Below are 16,148 nucleotides of genomic sequence, written 5' to 3' on the forward strand. Positions count from 1 at the left end.
TTAGCTCTTAGCCTATTGAGGGTGATCTATATTGTTTCTAAGTTTTCTCTATTGTAAATGCCATTGTATTTAACATTTGTATATAATATGTACATTCACACATGCTAAAATCTCTGTAGGATAAAATTTTACCAGTAACATTACTGGGTTAGTAAAATAACTGAATAAAATGAGTCATGAAATAGCTAGAGTCAGTGAAACACTAAACACGATGTAGTCATAAACACTTAACATTTTTAGGATTGAGATGCCTCAAATAGATGCATTTATTCTGAAAAAGGTGACTCCTATGTTGGATTTCCTTTTGCTTATTTTTATTGCCCTTTTAAAATTCATTGGGAAAAGAATGTAGAAATAAGTATAATGTAACAATAAAGTTAGGAGCTAGATCAGAGATGCAGTTATCATGTGACTTGTATGTGATCATAAAACTTAATTAGTAGCAGAACCAAGACCAGTATCTAAGAGTCTTGGCTCTTGTCTTTGTGTTTTTAGGTATTCCAAATATTACCAGACTTGAGTCTTTGCTGGTTTGTGTAGATGTGCATTAAAAGCTTTTTTTTTCTTGCCTATTTAGCAACTTTTCTTCTTTCTTTTTAAAGATGATATCTTCTCTTCTGGTATCCAGGCTAAGACAACCAAACCAAAAAATCGATCTTCACAGGCAGAACCCAAACCAAGATCTGAACAGAAGGTGGTCAACATATTTGATGATCCTTTGAATGCCTTTGGAGGCCCGTAGAGCATACAGGGTATCACATATCACTCTTCAGCTATGTCCTTGAGTTAATACTGCTGTCTTACATGTTCATTTTCTTAACTGAATTATAAAAAGCAAATACTGAAACAGCATACTCACCTCTTACCAAATACACTTAGTATTTTTCTGCACTGGTTTTAATCATGCTTAATACAGCAAAACAAGAAATAAATGTTTCACAGTGGGTTTTTTTATTAAAAACTATAATTAGCCTTGGTAAAGCCACAATATGATTTAGGTATATTAGAGAAGAAATCTCTTTGTGCCTTTCATGGATGGTCAAAGAATCGTAGACATAACAAGCAAATGCCAGAATCATGACCAGGAGTCTTCTGTTTAAGTGGATGGGAGCCCTATCTTAGTCAGAGCTTGGTCAGATGATAGAGGAAGAGGATGAGAGATTTATCTACTTAATGAATCTTTGCAGTAAAAGAGAAGGTTTCCATTGATTACACTGAGGTTTCCTTTGATGCCTCCATAAGTCCACTAAAGAAAGGTTTGACAAACTATGGCAGTTCATTATTAGTTTTTGAAAAGAGAGTGTTTTTCTTTTTTTTTTTTTAAGTTTATTGATTTTAGAAAAAAAGAGGAAGGGAATGAGAGAGAGAAAGAGACAAACATTGATTTATTGTCCCACTTACCATATTTTGCCATGTATAATGTGTACTCTTTCACCTAAATGTTTGAGGGAAAAATAAGGATGCTATTATACATTAGTAGTGCTAATTCCTTACCTGTATAAATGTTTTTATTCTCTTATTTATGCTTATATGTTAAAAGTGTAGCTCTAGAAAGCAATAATGGCATCTGTTTGCAAAATAATACCCTGGAATACAATAATAGGTTTTATTGAACTTACGTTGAACTTGCAACAAAAGCACTTTTGGCCAATGATTCAATGACATGAAATGAATGGCAGCATATTGTTATCCATAGAGTAAGGTAAGATGATGCTGATTGTTATCCACTTGATAAGATAGGTGATGCCAACTTTATTACCGTAGGGTGAACACTGTGGCATTTAGGTGGGAGAAACTCTTGGAAAATTCCTTGGAAAATGTCAAAATGGTTTTTGTACACTGCAAGCTTTAAGCTAAAAGTTATTAAAATATACTAAAAAGCATGGCAACAGTGCTGCAGAGAGACACTTTGGACCTCCTCCCCCAGAGAGTGTCATCAGATTGTGGAGGCAACATGAAGTAAAGCTTCTTCAGATGCCAGGACAGAAGGCAGTGTTGAGGGAATCCTCCAAATGACTGGGGTAGAGCAGAAGGTGAAGGCCTGGATTCTGCAGAAGCATCAAACTGGAATCTCTGTTTTGACCAAGATATATGAGAAGAAGGTTAAAAAATTGCATGAGAAAAAAACATTGATGATTTCTCGGGGACCCCTAAATGGTGCCTTAACTTTATGAAGAGAGAAGGTTTGAACATGAGGACATGAACGAAACTTGCCCCAAAACTTCCAGCAGCCCATGAGGATCAAGTTTTGGAATTTCATTCTTATGTATTCAGTCTTCAAAAGACTTACAAATTTCAGCTGTCCTAAGTCACCAATATGGATGAGGTCCCACTTATATTTTATGTGCCATCCAACAGAACTGTGGACATCAAAGGGGCAAAGACATGGCTGTCAAAACCAGTGTTCATAAAAAAACCACATTTCACTATTCTAGCCTGTTGTGCAGCTGGGACAATGCCATTACCTATGATCATCTTCAAAAGAAAAATGTTTCCAAAACAAAAGATTCCAAGTGAAATTATTGTCCATATGCATGAAAAAGGATGGATGAATGAAAAAGGCATGAAAATCTGGTTTAACAAAGTCTGGTCATGAAGGCCTGAAGAATTACTGAAACAGCTTTCCGTGTTTTTGATCTCTTCAAAGCCCATGTTATACAAAGTGCAAAAGCAATCACAGCAAACTTGAAAACCCAACTTCCTGTGACACCTGGTGGGCAACCAACCAGCTCACTGCAACTTCTTGATGCGTAGTAAACAAGCCATTTAAGAAAGAGTGGACATCGTAGATGCAGTCAGCTGGTAATGATTTAACACCTATAGGCAGAATCAAGATAGCATCCATCACCCAAGTTTGTGATTGGATCCTAAGTTCGTGTAAGTGTCAAGAAGGAGTGGTTGTGAAATCATTTGTAAAATATGGCATCAGTAATGCTATAGATGGAACTGAGGATGATGAAATTTACTAAGATGAGGAAAGTGACTCTTCAGAAGACACTGGTAATAAATTGAAGAGGACAATACGTCTGATACTGACTAATGACTCTTGGCCTTCTATGATGTATAAATATCATAAATTTGTTACCGGTATTACATATCTTGTATCTGTTCTTGTTTTTTGTAATTATTTTTTACATAAAATTTCTTGTACCATAATATATTAAAAAATGAATGCTAAAATTCCTTTACACTACAAAATAACAAGTATCTACATGTAAATAAATAATTAAAAACGTAAAGTGAAAGGTTTTTTTTTCCCTGAAAGTTTGGGCCAAACACATGGGTGTGCATTATACACAGGAGTGCATTTTACATGGCAAAATATGGTATATATTTTAAAAGATTGTATTTATTTATTTTTAGAGAGGGGAAGGAGGGAGAAAGAGATGGAAATATAAATGTGTGCTTGCCTCTCGCATGCCCTCTGCTGAGGACCTGGCCTGCAACCCAGGCATGTGCCTTAGACCAGGAATCTAACCAGCAACTCTTTCATCCACAGGCTGGCACTCATCCACTGAGTCACACCAGCCAAGGCAAAATATAGTATTCATACAGTCATTGGTGGAGTCTTGCATGTACCCTGACTGGATTGAACCTACAACCTTGGCATATCAAGACAATGCTCTAGCCAACTGAGCTACTCGGTGAAGGCAGAAAGTAAAGGTTTATTGGAACACAGCCATGCCCATTTATTTACATATTGTCTATGGCTATTTTTACTCTACCTGTAATGCCAGAGTTGAGAAATTGTGACAAAGGCTAGATGACCAACAAAGCCTTTGATATTTTCTATCTGGCCTAAGATATTTTCTCTCTGGCCCTTCACTGAAAAAGTTTGCTAATTTTTGCTCTCAGGCATCCATCCATTTATATTTCTTGGAGCTTTGTGTGATTTTATGAAAGAGGCATAATGAACCCAGGTAAATTGTAGGGAGAAGTGCTGAAGGGGGAAATGTCAACCTCTATAGCAGCACTGTTCTATAGAACTCTGCACTTAAGGGAATGTTCTGTATCTGTGTTGTTCATTGTGGTAGCTATTAGCCACAGATGGCTGTCACCATCAGTCTGAGTTTTCCTATACTATGCCATCTCGATGCTCAGTAGTCAGTCTATAACAATGGCACAATCTTGTAGGCAAAATTGGCTTCAGTCCTGAAGCCACTAAATTCATCCTTGGGCACTTTAAAGATTGAACTGGGAATTTGCTCATTTCCTAATTGGATTTTGCCCAGTTCCCACAGATCAGCAGCTTGCCCTACTCTGCTTACCTTATGGCAGGAGAGGGTGCTTACTAGTTACCTGCTCCTTTCCCTCTTTCTTACATGCATCCCTACCTTCTGTCCCTGGTCCTGCTCCTATATCCAAGCCCACTGCAGAGTCTGACTAAGTATTTGTTAAACATGGTTTTCTTTTGGAGTGATCAAATCATCTAACCTATCATTAGGATGAATTTCAAGGAGTACAGAATAGTTTGAAAGGTGGAGGGAACTTACATTTATTAGCTCCGCGGTGGGCACTTTTCATAATATTTTATTCAGTCTCTGTAACCCAGACAGGTAATGTCCTCATTTACAGATAAAGTTAAAATCTGAAAACAGTAGAATAGTGGAACAGGTTTGGATTTTGAGATCTAGGCAAGTTTGTTTTCTTAGTTTTTATTTGTTCCTTTGTCAGGTAGGGTTTTCAGTACCAACTCTGCAGGATTTTGAGGGGGAGAGAATATGCAAAGCACATTCAAGGCAGGCCGGCCTCAGCACACTAGAAGTGTACAGGCTCTGAAAGGGGCTCTGCCTTTTCCGTCTGTCTCCAGGCTTCGTGCCTGAGTTCCAGTCAGGTGTCCTCATATAGAGGTAAAGGGTCAACATCCGGGCCATTCCTAACCGACAGCCACCTCCAAACACAAGGGAAGCCGGCTGCCCAGCAACCACCGGTGCCAGGCATGATTGGAGGGTGGCTTGAGGGGCAGCGAGTGATTGGCGTGCTGAGTCACAAAGGGGCGGAGTGTGGTGGTGGAGCGTTGCTGGTCGGTGAGGCCAGGCGTCTGTGTGTCTCCCTTGTAGGCCTGCAGGTGGGCAGGCGAGTGGACCGAATGGGGAGGGTATCCGAGACCCAGGTCTGCTGAGCTGCTCTCCCTGCTGCCTCAGTGGGCCGTAGAGAAGCACCTCCCTCTGGACGCAGGGTAGGCGGACCACACCCTCTGGGCCGCTAACTCCCTGGTGACCTACGCAGTGGGCCCGCCTTCGCTGAAGTCAGCCTCCAGTTTACTTGCCCCTTGAGCGCCACGCAGCCGCCTGCCAGACGGGGGCTGGCGCTCCCAGTCGCCAGTTCCGACCCGGAGCCTGATCTCTGTCCTCCAGATCAGGCCCCTGATTCTGCAGAGCCAAAGGTACTCCTGAAGAAGGATGGGCTGCGCAGGTGACAGGTGTCTGCCGGTGTCGGTACACTGATGGCTCCAGTACATGTGGGCTCTGAGGGATTTTCCAGTTTCACTGTAAAATTAATTCTAAGCTACAATTTAGGGTACACATGCATGGTGTGGTGATAGAATTTCTGTAGATTGTACTTAAAACTACAGGGTTTTTTCACACATTAGTAAAAATAGTTCATTAATAATCACTGTTTTTAATGGCTGCATATCATTATGGATCCTTTTACATCGGGGAAAAATTTAAAAGATAACTTCTATGTGGTTAATATTCTTTAGAACAGAGGATAAAGCTGATTCTGAGTCACTGAAATTAGTGCTATTATTGCCTTACTGGTCTTTAACATATCGTTCATCTTTATGGTTGTATTTTTAAGAACTTTTACAGAAGATATTAGAGAAGTGTTTTGGGAATTGATTTAGAAATGTTTTTTGATGTCATTGTTCTTAATAGCTAAATATGTTTTAAAATTATTGGTAAAAGTTCTGGAGATATTTTCTATCTGCCTTTTCCTATTTTTAATTTTTATTTTATTTAATTTTACTTTTTAAAAAGATTCTTATTTTTTGCATCATTTCCCATCCTTTGAGTCTTTATTGCCTTTTGTTTTCCAACATTTATAGCTTCCATAATGTTCTCAGTCAAACCACACAGCACAAAAACTGTCCATTGATGCTGCTTTTAATACTGGCTAGGTCTGTGGCCTGCTGAGCCTCTGCATGCTCATTACCATCATCTAGTCCTTCTGTCAGTTTAACAAGATTTAATGGGCGAATTTTGTCCTTTGTTACAGTGATTTCTACTGCTGAGGAGAAATATAACTGTTTTCTTGAGGTTTACATTTCAGTTTTGAATTTGGTTACCCACCTCGCTTCTTTCTGAATATTGGTTTTACTCCTTTGATTGGGGCCCAAATATGTGGTGGGCGTTCCAACACAATTAGTGCTGTACTAGGTTGCTGTTTTTCTTTTAGCCCATAGTTACTGTATTGATTCTCATTATAGATGGAGGACTTCCAAATCTGTCTTTGTTACCTTCTCTTATCCCGAGCTTGTTTATTATTATATTCAGGGTATTGCTGTGGAAGAGCATTGTGTGTGCCTGTTATCTTCTGTGTCTAAATACCTTGGTCAAGGACTGGTCACCAGTGCCTTTATTTCTTCAACATTCATTTCAGCATTCCTGATCCCTCACTTCTGTTGTTACAGCTTCTACTATGTAGACAGAAGTACTTGCTATTGGTGTTGGGGGAATAGATACTGCTAGTTCTGTAGTACATTTTTATTTAATATAGCATGATAAGTATGTTCTTAAGAATCCATGTTATCAAAAATTATAGTATGAAAGCAGTTGTATCAGTGAGGGGGAAAAGGGGTCGGGTTAGCTGCATACAAAGTCATTTTTCCTTGGGGCATTTCAATGTATTAAAAATCTAAGAAACGTGGCACTGGCTGGTGTAGCTCAGTGGATTGAGCATGGGCCTGCGAACCAGACAGTTGCAGTTCGATTCCCAGTCAGGGCACATGCCAGGGTTGCAGGCTGGTTCCCTGCAGGCCAGTTTCCAGCAGGGGACCCAGGAAAGGCAACTGTACATTAATGTTTCTCTCCCTCTCTCCTCTTCTGCTCTAAAGATAAATAAATAAATAAAATCTTTAAAAATCTAAGAAACAAAACCTTGTTAGTACAGCCATTTATATGGTTTATATTTAAGTGCAATAGCCTTTTACTGTTGTCACTACAATATTATTAGCACAGTATTTTGTATTCTTATATTTATTACTCATTATTTTGATAAATATATAACAGCACTCAAAATAACTGTGTTGCCAGCAACAACTTTTTAAAAAATGATTTTATTTAGTTTTAGAGGAAGGCAGGGAGAAAGAGAGGGAGAGAAACATCAGTGTGTAAGAGAAACATCTATCACTTGCCTCTTGCAGGTTCTCATTTGGGGGCCTGACCCAACACCCAGGCATATACCCTGACTGGGAATTGAACCAGTGGCCTTTCAGTTTGTAGGACAATGTCCAGTCCACTGAGCCATACCAGTCAGGGCAACAACCTTTTTTCCTGTGATGCCATCTCTTCAGGACTATTTGCAGTTTGCACAGTGAAATTCAGGTTTCTTAATTAATTAATTATGCGCCCAATTAGTGCTATAAAAATTTACTGCAGAAATCACTGTATGTGTCTGTATGATATGAGTTGAATAAACTTCAGTGTACTTGGTTTGGAATGAATCATAACATTCCCATGGGAAGCCAACAAATATTTGGAGCATAACCAAACACTTCATCTCTAAATCAGGGATAATACATTATCTATATCACAGTTTCGTTCTGAGGATCAGTTGAGAGACTGAACATTTACCCTTTCATTTACCCTTTTGAACAAATCTTTAATGAGTACTGATTTGTACAAAACACTGTGCTAGGTAATGGGACAGTAAATCAGATGTGGTCTGTCTCTTAAGTAGCTTACAATTTAGTAGAGTAAGAAAGCCACATAAAGAACGAAATTGACTGTGATTGGTGCAATATATGATGGAAATGTAGAGGTGCAAGGTGAGTAACCAGAAAAGGCTCTAATAAAACCATAGTCTTTAAAAATAACTGCTCTTTTAAACATATTGCTCTGAAACTGCAGTGACTTCAGTGATATATTCTTCAGGGGAAAAAAGTTAATTTATCACTGATTTTTCTTCTTTACTCTTGTACTTCCCTAATGTTCATTTTCTGTTCACCTACACTTACTGATATCCTTCTTCCATTCTGAGGCTTTACTCACTTTGAAATACATTAAAAAGTTCACCCATGTCTGGACTATATCAGACAAAAAGTTTTTTCACAGCAGTGGAAACCAACAAAATAAAAAGACAGTGAGTGGGAACAGATATTTACAACTGATACATGTGGTAAAAGGTAATATCCAGAACATATAAGGGACTCACACGACTTAACACCAACCCACCCCTCAAAGAATCCAATTAAAAATGGGCAGAGGACCTGAATAGACATTTTCTAAACAGGACATACAGATAGCCAACGGACATGTGAAAAGATGCTCAGCATCACTAAGGGAAATGGACATCAGAACCACAATGAGATATCACCTCATATGTGTCCAAATGACTATCATCAATAAATCAACAAATAATAGGTGCTGATAAGGATGTGGAGAAAAGGGACTCCTACTTTCCTCATGGGGATGTAAATTAGTGCAGCCACTATATGAAATGGTATGGAGATTTCTCAAAAAATACAGAGCTGCTGTATAATCCAACAACTCTACTACTGGGTATTTATCCAAGAATACAAAAATACTAATTCAAAAAGATAAATATATATCCCTATGTCATTGTAGCATTACTATAATAACCAAGATATAGAAGCAACCTAGATAACCATCAATAAATGAATGGATAAAGAAGATATATAGATATTACAATGGATACAGATAAAAAGCTGATGGTTGCCAAAGGGGGGAAGGGTACAGGAATGGGAATTAGTAAAGTGCATTAAAAGAAAAGCATTGTATCTTTAGTGGTTGGTACATAATTGATACCTCCATAAATATTGGAAGAATTCATTTTCAAATCATTGATGCATTTAGATAACATAAGCAAACAGGTTGAAAAGTTTACCCACCTATAGGGAATATTGTCAACTTACTTTATGAGGCGAATATTACCTAGATACCAAAACCAGAAAAAGACACAAAGGAAACTAGATCAAGCTGGTCAAGAGAGCTGAGGAGGTAAATGCAGTACTTGCAACATCAGAATTACAACTAAACTACAAAACAACCATCATTTAGAACCATTTGAAATCTAGTTGAATAGAAGTCCTGCCACTAAGAATATGAAGAAACAACCAGGTCTTGAGTAGTAGGAGAGGTGAAGACAGAACTGGCTAGTCTCACACCCACGTATGGTGGTTAAAAATTGAGGGAGGGATATCTTGGATGCAGAGGTTCCTCCTGATGAGGGCTTCCTCCCCACACCATGCCCCACAGCACAGGGTTCCAGTATCAGGAAAAGAAGTCCCAATAACTAATCGTGAAAACAGATTGTGGCTGAGTGAGATGGAGGGCTGCTGAAATCCCATGTGTTCCTCTTAAAGGGCCCATGCACAAATTTATTGCACTCACTTGCCCTGAGCTTCAGAGCGGGGCAGCTGCTTGAAAGGCTCCAGAGACATATAGAGAGGAATTTTTGTCTGGCATCAGAGCAAGAGCTGAAGAGGTGGCTTTCTCCCATAGAGAAGTGCTGGAAGAGGCCATTGTTTCTTTGCTGAGCCCTTGCTCCACATAGCTGGTAGGTGGGTGCCCTATTTGAGTCTTCATCATGCTGGCTAACACTGTTTGCCCCACCTTGGTGATTCCCTAGACCCCACCATACCTATTGGGCCCCCCCAACCCACTTCCAGTGACTTTTCCATACAAATGGTCTGTCTCAGAATGACTTCTACATTTTGCGAGGTGGTCTGAGGCCTGACTAATGGCAGCTGGTTTTGGTTTATAGATTGGCCTAATCCCAGACACCTCCAAGCACAACACAAATAGCAGCCACCCGCAGGTTGCTTTGTAGCTCATGCTGGGTGGCCCTGGGTAGGTCACAGGTAGTGTCTAAACTTACGCCCTTCAGGAGGCCCCAGGGTACAGCTTTAGACCATGCTGAAGCACCACCCAGCCACATCCACAAGTGATACACTCAAAGGCGGGGCTCAACTGAGTACCAGAGGCCCACTAAAGCAAGTCCTGCTTGGTGGGGTCAGCCTCTGCACAGCAGATTCTACACAGTGATCTTACCCGGTCCCCGAAGCTGATTGGCCTGGGGAGTAAATCATTCCCATTAACTATGCCAATAGTAATCAAGGCTCAACCAACAGGTAGGTGCACACAGCCCACACTTCAGGGGGTGGGATGTGCACCTGGAGCACCCAGATCAAGTGACTAGGGAGGCTGGGCACTGGTCCTTTCAGGACACCTACTACATAAGGCCACTGTACCAAGACTGGGAGATGTAGCAGCTTTGTCTGATACATAGAAACAATCACAGGGAGGTAACCAAAATGAGGAGACAACAAAACATATCCCAAATGAAGGAATAGAACAAAACTACAGAACGACTAAACAAAATGGAGACAAGCAATCTAGTAGATGCAGAGTTCAAAACATTGATTGTAAGGATGCTCAATGAACTTAGGGAACAAGTATGCGAACTTAGAATATCAACAAAGGAATAGGAAACTCAACAATGGAGATAGGAATAAAACCAGTCAGATGAATAGGTGAAATGAATACATTACAGGGAATCAACAGTAGAATAGATGAAACAGAGGATCAAATCAGCAATTTGGAATATAAGGAAGCAGAAAACACCCAATCTGAGAAGCAAACCCCCCTAAAATATGGGGCTACTATAAGGAACTTCTGGGACAACATTAAGTGTATCAACATTCCCATTATGTGAGTGCTGGAAAAAGAGAGCAAGGATTGAAAACCTATTTGAAAAAATAATGACAATAAAGTTCCCTAACCCGGTGAAGGAAATAGACATAGAAGTCCAGGAAGCACGGACAATCCCAAACAAGATGAACTGAAAAACACCCATAGCAAGACACTATACTTAAAATGTCCAAAGTTTAAATATGAAGAGAGAATGTTAAAATCACCAAGAGAAACGCAGTTAGTTACCTATAAGGGTGCTCCCCATGACTGTCAGCTGATTTCTCAACCAAAACTTTGTAGGGCAGAAAGTATTGAAACAAATATTCAAACAGGTGAAAAGCAAGGACTTACAACCAAGATTACTCTGCCTGACAAAGCTATCATTTAGAATCAATGGACAAATAAAGAGCTTCCCAGGCAAGAAAGAGCTAGAGGAGTTCATCACCACCAAACCAGTATCATAAGAAATGTTAAAGGGTTTTCTTTCAGAGAAACAAGGGAAAAATATAAAAAATACAAATAAGTGGCAATAAATACACATCTATCAACAATTTCTTTAACTGCCAATGGATTAAATGCTCCAATCAAAAGACATACTGTGGCTGAATGATTAAGAAAATAAGACTTTTGCATATACTGTTTACAAGAGATTCACTTCAGATGGAAAAACATGCAGTTTGAAAGTAAAGGAATGGAAAAAGATATTTCATGAAAATGGAAACTTAAAAACTGAGGTAACAATACTTAGACAACATAGACATTAAAACAAAGGCTATATAACAAAAGACAAGGAAGAACCCAGCAATTCCGCTTCTGGGTATTTATCTCAGCAGTTCCTCTCTGGGTTTTATCCAAAGAAAGAAAAACACTAAATTGAAAAGATATATATAACCATATGTTCATTGTGCATTATTTACAAAAGCCAAGATATGGAAACAATCGATGTGTCCATCAATAAGTGACTGGGTAAAGATGAAGTGGTGCATATGTACAGTGGAATATGACTCAGCCGTAAAAAATGAAATCTCGGAGGTGGGTGGGGAGCACTGGGGGGATGGGCTGGGATGGGAGTAAAAAACAGAAAACTGTACTTGAACAATAAATAAATAATGAAATCTTGCCATCTACAACAACATGGATGAATCTCAAAGGTATTTTTTGAGTGAAGCATCAGAGAAAGGCAAATATCATATGATTTCACTTATATAGAGAGTCTAAGAAACAAAATAAATGAACAAACAGACCAGGAACAGATTCTTAGATAAAGAGAACATTTTCACAGTTGCCAGAGGGGAGGGCATTTGGGAGAATGGGTGAAAAAGGTGAAGGGAATAAGAAGTATGTACAAATTGGTAGTTACAGGATAGTCATGAGCATTTAAACTACGACATAGGGACTAAGTAGTATTGTACTAACTATTTATGGTATAAGGTAGGTAGTAGATTTATCAGGGTGATCACTTGTAGGTTATATCAACGGGTTGTACACCTGAGACTAACATAATGTATGTCAGCTGTAACTGAAAAATTAATAAAATAAAAAACAAACTAGATCAATATATCTTTTAGGCACAAAAAAAAATCTCAAAAATACTAACAACCTAAATCTAGCAATATACAGGTGTGGGAAAACATAGGTTTACAGTTGTAAGTATGTGAGAAACAGAGTTATTGTATTATTTATTAATTGTATTATTTAGTATTATTAGCTTTTGTCCACCCCTGTATGTAAAGGATTGTATACCATATATAATGGAATTTATCCTAGGAATGCAAGGTTGGTTCAGCATCAATATGATACATCTTATTAAGAGAATAAGAGACAAAATCCATATAATCATCTCAGTAGACTCTGGAAAAAAAGCATTTGTCAAAATCCCACACACCTCATGGTTAAAAAAAACAAACACCTAAACACTTGATAAATGTAATTTGTGAAAACCTCATAGCTAAAATCATACCTTATGATGAGGGAGTAAATGTGTTTTCTCTACAACGAGAAATAAGGCAAGAATATCTGCTCTTACCATTTATTTTCAGCTTTGTATTAGAGATTCTTGTAGGGCAATTAGGCAAGAAAAAGAAATCAAGTGCCTCTAGATTGGAAAAAAAGAAGTGAAAATCTCAATTTGTAGATTATATGCTTTTGTTTGTAGACAGCCATAAGGAATCCACTAATAAATGTCTTCAGCAAGGTTGCAGTGTACACATTCAATATATTAAAATCAATTTTATTTTTAAACATTAGCAATGAACAATTTGAATATGAAACTAAAAAAATTTTATTTAAATAGTCTCAAAAAGGACAAAATTCTTAGGAGTACTTTTTTTTCCAATTTAAAACTTGTACTCTGAAAACAAAACATTGTTTCGTTTTGAAAGCTTTGAAAAGTTATAAATAAACTGAACATGTGAAAGAGCTCACATGTTCATGGATCAGAATAGAAGACAAAAAATTGTCAAGATGGTAATCTACAAGTTAACCTGAAGACTCAACACAGTTCTTGTTAAGATTGCAAGTGGTATTTTTGCTACCACTTGGGACAGCAATTTACTACAAAGTTAAAAAGATAGTGGTACTGGCATAAGTATAGACATATAGATCAATGTAATAGAGTGGAGGGTCCAGATGTTTAACATTTATGGTCAATGAGACAACAAAAGTTGCTGGGACAACTGGTTATTTACTTGAAAAAGAATAAAGCTGAACCTGTATTTCACACCATCCACACAAATAAATTAAAAATGAACTAAATAGGAAGGCTAAAACTATACAGTGCTTAGAGGAGTATATCTAAGTACACTCGATTTCTTCAAGAATGTGGGGATTAGGGGTGCCAACTTCCCCTCCACTCCTACAAAGTTGAAAATTTGCATATAACTTTTGACTACCAAAAAATTGTCTCAAGCCATATGGGTAACATAAACAATTGATTAATACCTGTTTTACATATTATATGCATTATATACTGTATTAGTACAATAAAGTAAACTAGATAAATGAAAATGTTATTAAGAAAATCACACGGAAGAAAAAATTTATTTAAAGTACTGCAGTGTATTTATCAATACAGTAAATTTATGTCATCTGTTTTTAAGATAAAGCATCTGTTAGTACCTACATTATTGGGAACCACTCTGCCTGGTTTCAGGAGTTGTAATTGCCCCCTATGGCTAAGGTTGAGTGAGCAACCTCAGGTCTGTGAGCCACTAAGGAGACAAAGCTTGTCTATGGCAGCAGTGCTGCCTGTGCTTCATCCCCTGCCCCCAATGCTTGGTCAGTTAGTCAGAGATGGGTGGGTACAGCCCTTCAGAGAAGAGGCAACCTAAGCCAGACATGATCACTTGGGAGGCCATCAAGGAAGGACTCCGGGGGCTGCAACAAAGAGGGAGTGATGGACCCTTGCCCCCCAGCTATTCTGACATAACCCGAGTCCCCATTTCCATCTGAGAGAAGTGCTTCCTGGCTCTAATCCACTTAAGCCTAAAAACCTATGACGGGGAAGGTGGTGCAGCCCCTCTCCAGCTAGAGCGGGTTCCGGGGTGATTGGGCATAAGAAATAAAGAAATAATTCACAAAATCCTGTGAAACCTGCTTTGATAAGAGTGCTTTCATTCATATGATAAGGGTCAAAGCAGGGAATGAGTATGTCTCCCAAAGTTTCTGCAACCCCCTTACCTGACAGACGCTGACTCAGACCAAGCCCTTAGATTTCTTTGAAATGTTATCTACTGTTTGATTTTTGCCGCCTGACATTGATTGATGTGCTTTACCTGTATTCCTATGTATTACAACCCAATAATAAAAGCCATTGAGGAAGGGGCTGTTGGTTTTTTTCTCCTCTGAGAGATTGACCACCTCTCCTCACCAAGCAGGTCATGTCTTGGTAGTTTCACTTTCATCTGTGGCAGACGGGGGTTGGGGGGACTTCGTGGGCAAGTTGCCCTCACACTACATCAATATTGTCTTACAATACAAAACATTGTAGATGTTATACATATTATTAACATGACATAAAAAATAAAAGTGAAAAATTCATATTTGTTTACAAAGATTTATGCATTGATAACAAAGATGCAGTAATATGATTGCTTTATGGTAGCCTAGTGTAGTAAATACAATTGCTTCACAATAGACTAGCCTATACCTAATGAAGGAAGAGAGAAGAGAGGGAAAGAGGCACATACTGTACAGTAATGACATCCTTTAAAAGCAAAGTTGTAAAACAAAACTAGCATGTTAATTTTATATATCACTCACCTAAACATATGTAAGGATAGGCTATCCACTTCCATACAAGTCTTGCACAAAGTGTTTTACATGATGAATACTTAGTGATTATGATGATGATGTAAAAATGTCTTATACAGTTGCCATACAGTCATTAGAGTTTCATACAAACTTACCTGTGAACACAGCAGATAACTTATTAACTGTACAGCATGACAGTTACTTAATATCCATTAAGTGGAAGTGAATAATTTTCATTCCTATCATCTTCACATTGAATAGGCTAAGAAGGAGGAGGAAGAGAAGGCATTGGTCTTGCTATCTCAATAGTAGCAAAGGCAGAAGAGGTGGAGGAGGTGGAAGGGAAGGCAGGAGAGCCAGGCATACTTAGTGTAACTTTACAAAAATACATTGTAATTGTATATTTTTGTAATTTTTGTATGACTTTTTGCTTTTCCATGTCTCTAAAAATATTTCTATATACTTTTAATCCTTCCTCTGTTTTTTTTCTTTTTAATATTCGTGCTTGTATCATAAAAGTGTCCTCATAAAAGGGCCCATGTCATAAAAGAAGTCAAAAACAGTCTTGAATTAACAGAACCCTTCTCCTAAATTGCCTAACAGCAGTTTGTTTTCTGACACTACTTTTCCTATATGTTCTTCCTCATCATCTGGCACTAGTTCAGATGTACTCATCTCTATCAAGATGTTTTCTGTTAATTCCTCTTGTGTGGTGCCTACTAGCTCTTGAACATCTCTAAGATGTATATCTTGAAACCTTCTACCACCCTGCTTTTTTTTTTCTTCTTGCCATGTCCACAGATCTCTTTCATGGTTTCATTGATTGTCTCTGTAAAAATACTGTGAAGTTATGCACAACATCTGGACATTTTTCTCCAGCAGGAGTTTATTATTTTGGGCTTGATGACTTTATAACAATAATGACATCTCCAATGGTGTCATCCTTCTAGACTTTCATGATGTTGTATCAGGGTTCTCTTTCATAGTGTTCACAATCCTTTCCATGAAGTACTGTGTGTA

General features: G+C 38.3%; 2 protein-coding genes across 12 annotated transcripts in view; both read left to right on the forward strand.

The window, feature by feature from the left end:
• Window positions 1-932, forward strand: part of LOC119047664 (WASH complex subunit 2A) — a 79,799-nt gene extending 78,867 nt beyond the window's left edge. For all 11 annotated transcript variants that reach the window (XM_053667373.1, XM_053667376.1, XM_053667379.1 and 8 more), the window contains one exon: window positions 603-932. In XM_053667373.1, coding sequence (XP_053523348.1) covers window positions 603-742 — 140 coding nt within the window. In that variant the 3' untranslated portion in view covers window positions 743-932. The remainder of the gene's footprint in view (window positions 1-602) is intronic.
• A 96-nt stretch (window positions 933-1,028) lies between these two features.
• ZFAND4 (zinc finger AN1-type containing 4) overlaps window positions 1,029-16,148 on the forward strand; it is a 237,270-nt gene continuing 222,150 nt past the window's right edge. Inside the window, exon 1 of the mRNA XM_053667383.1 lies at window positions 1,029-5,386. The gene's annotated coding sequence lies outside the window, so the exon portion shown is untranslated. The remainder of the gene's footprint in view (window positions 5,387-16,148) is intronic.

This window comes from Artibeus jamaicensis, unplaced genomic scaffold (genome assembly GCF_021234435.1).
Source record: "Artibeus jamaicensis isolate MK-2021 breed Jamaican fruit bat unplaced genomic scaffold, CSHL_Jam_final contig_468, whole genome shotgun sequence".
In the NCBI taxonomy this organism is placed as follows: Eukaryota; Metazoa; Chordata; class Mammalia; order Chiroptera; family Phyllostomidae; genus Artibeus; species Artibeus jamaicensis.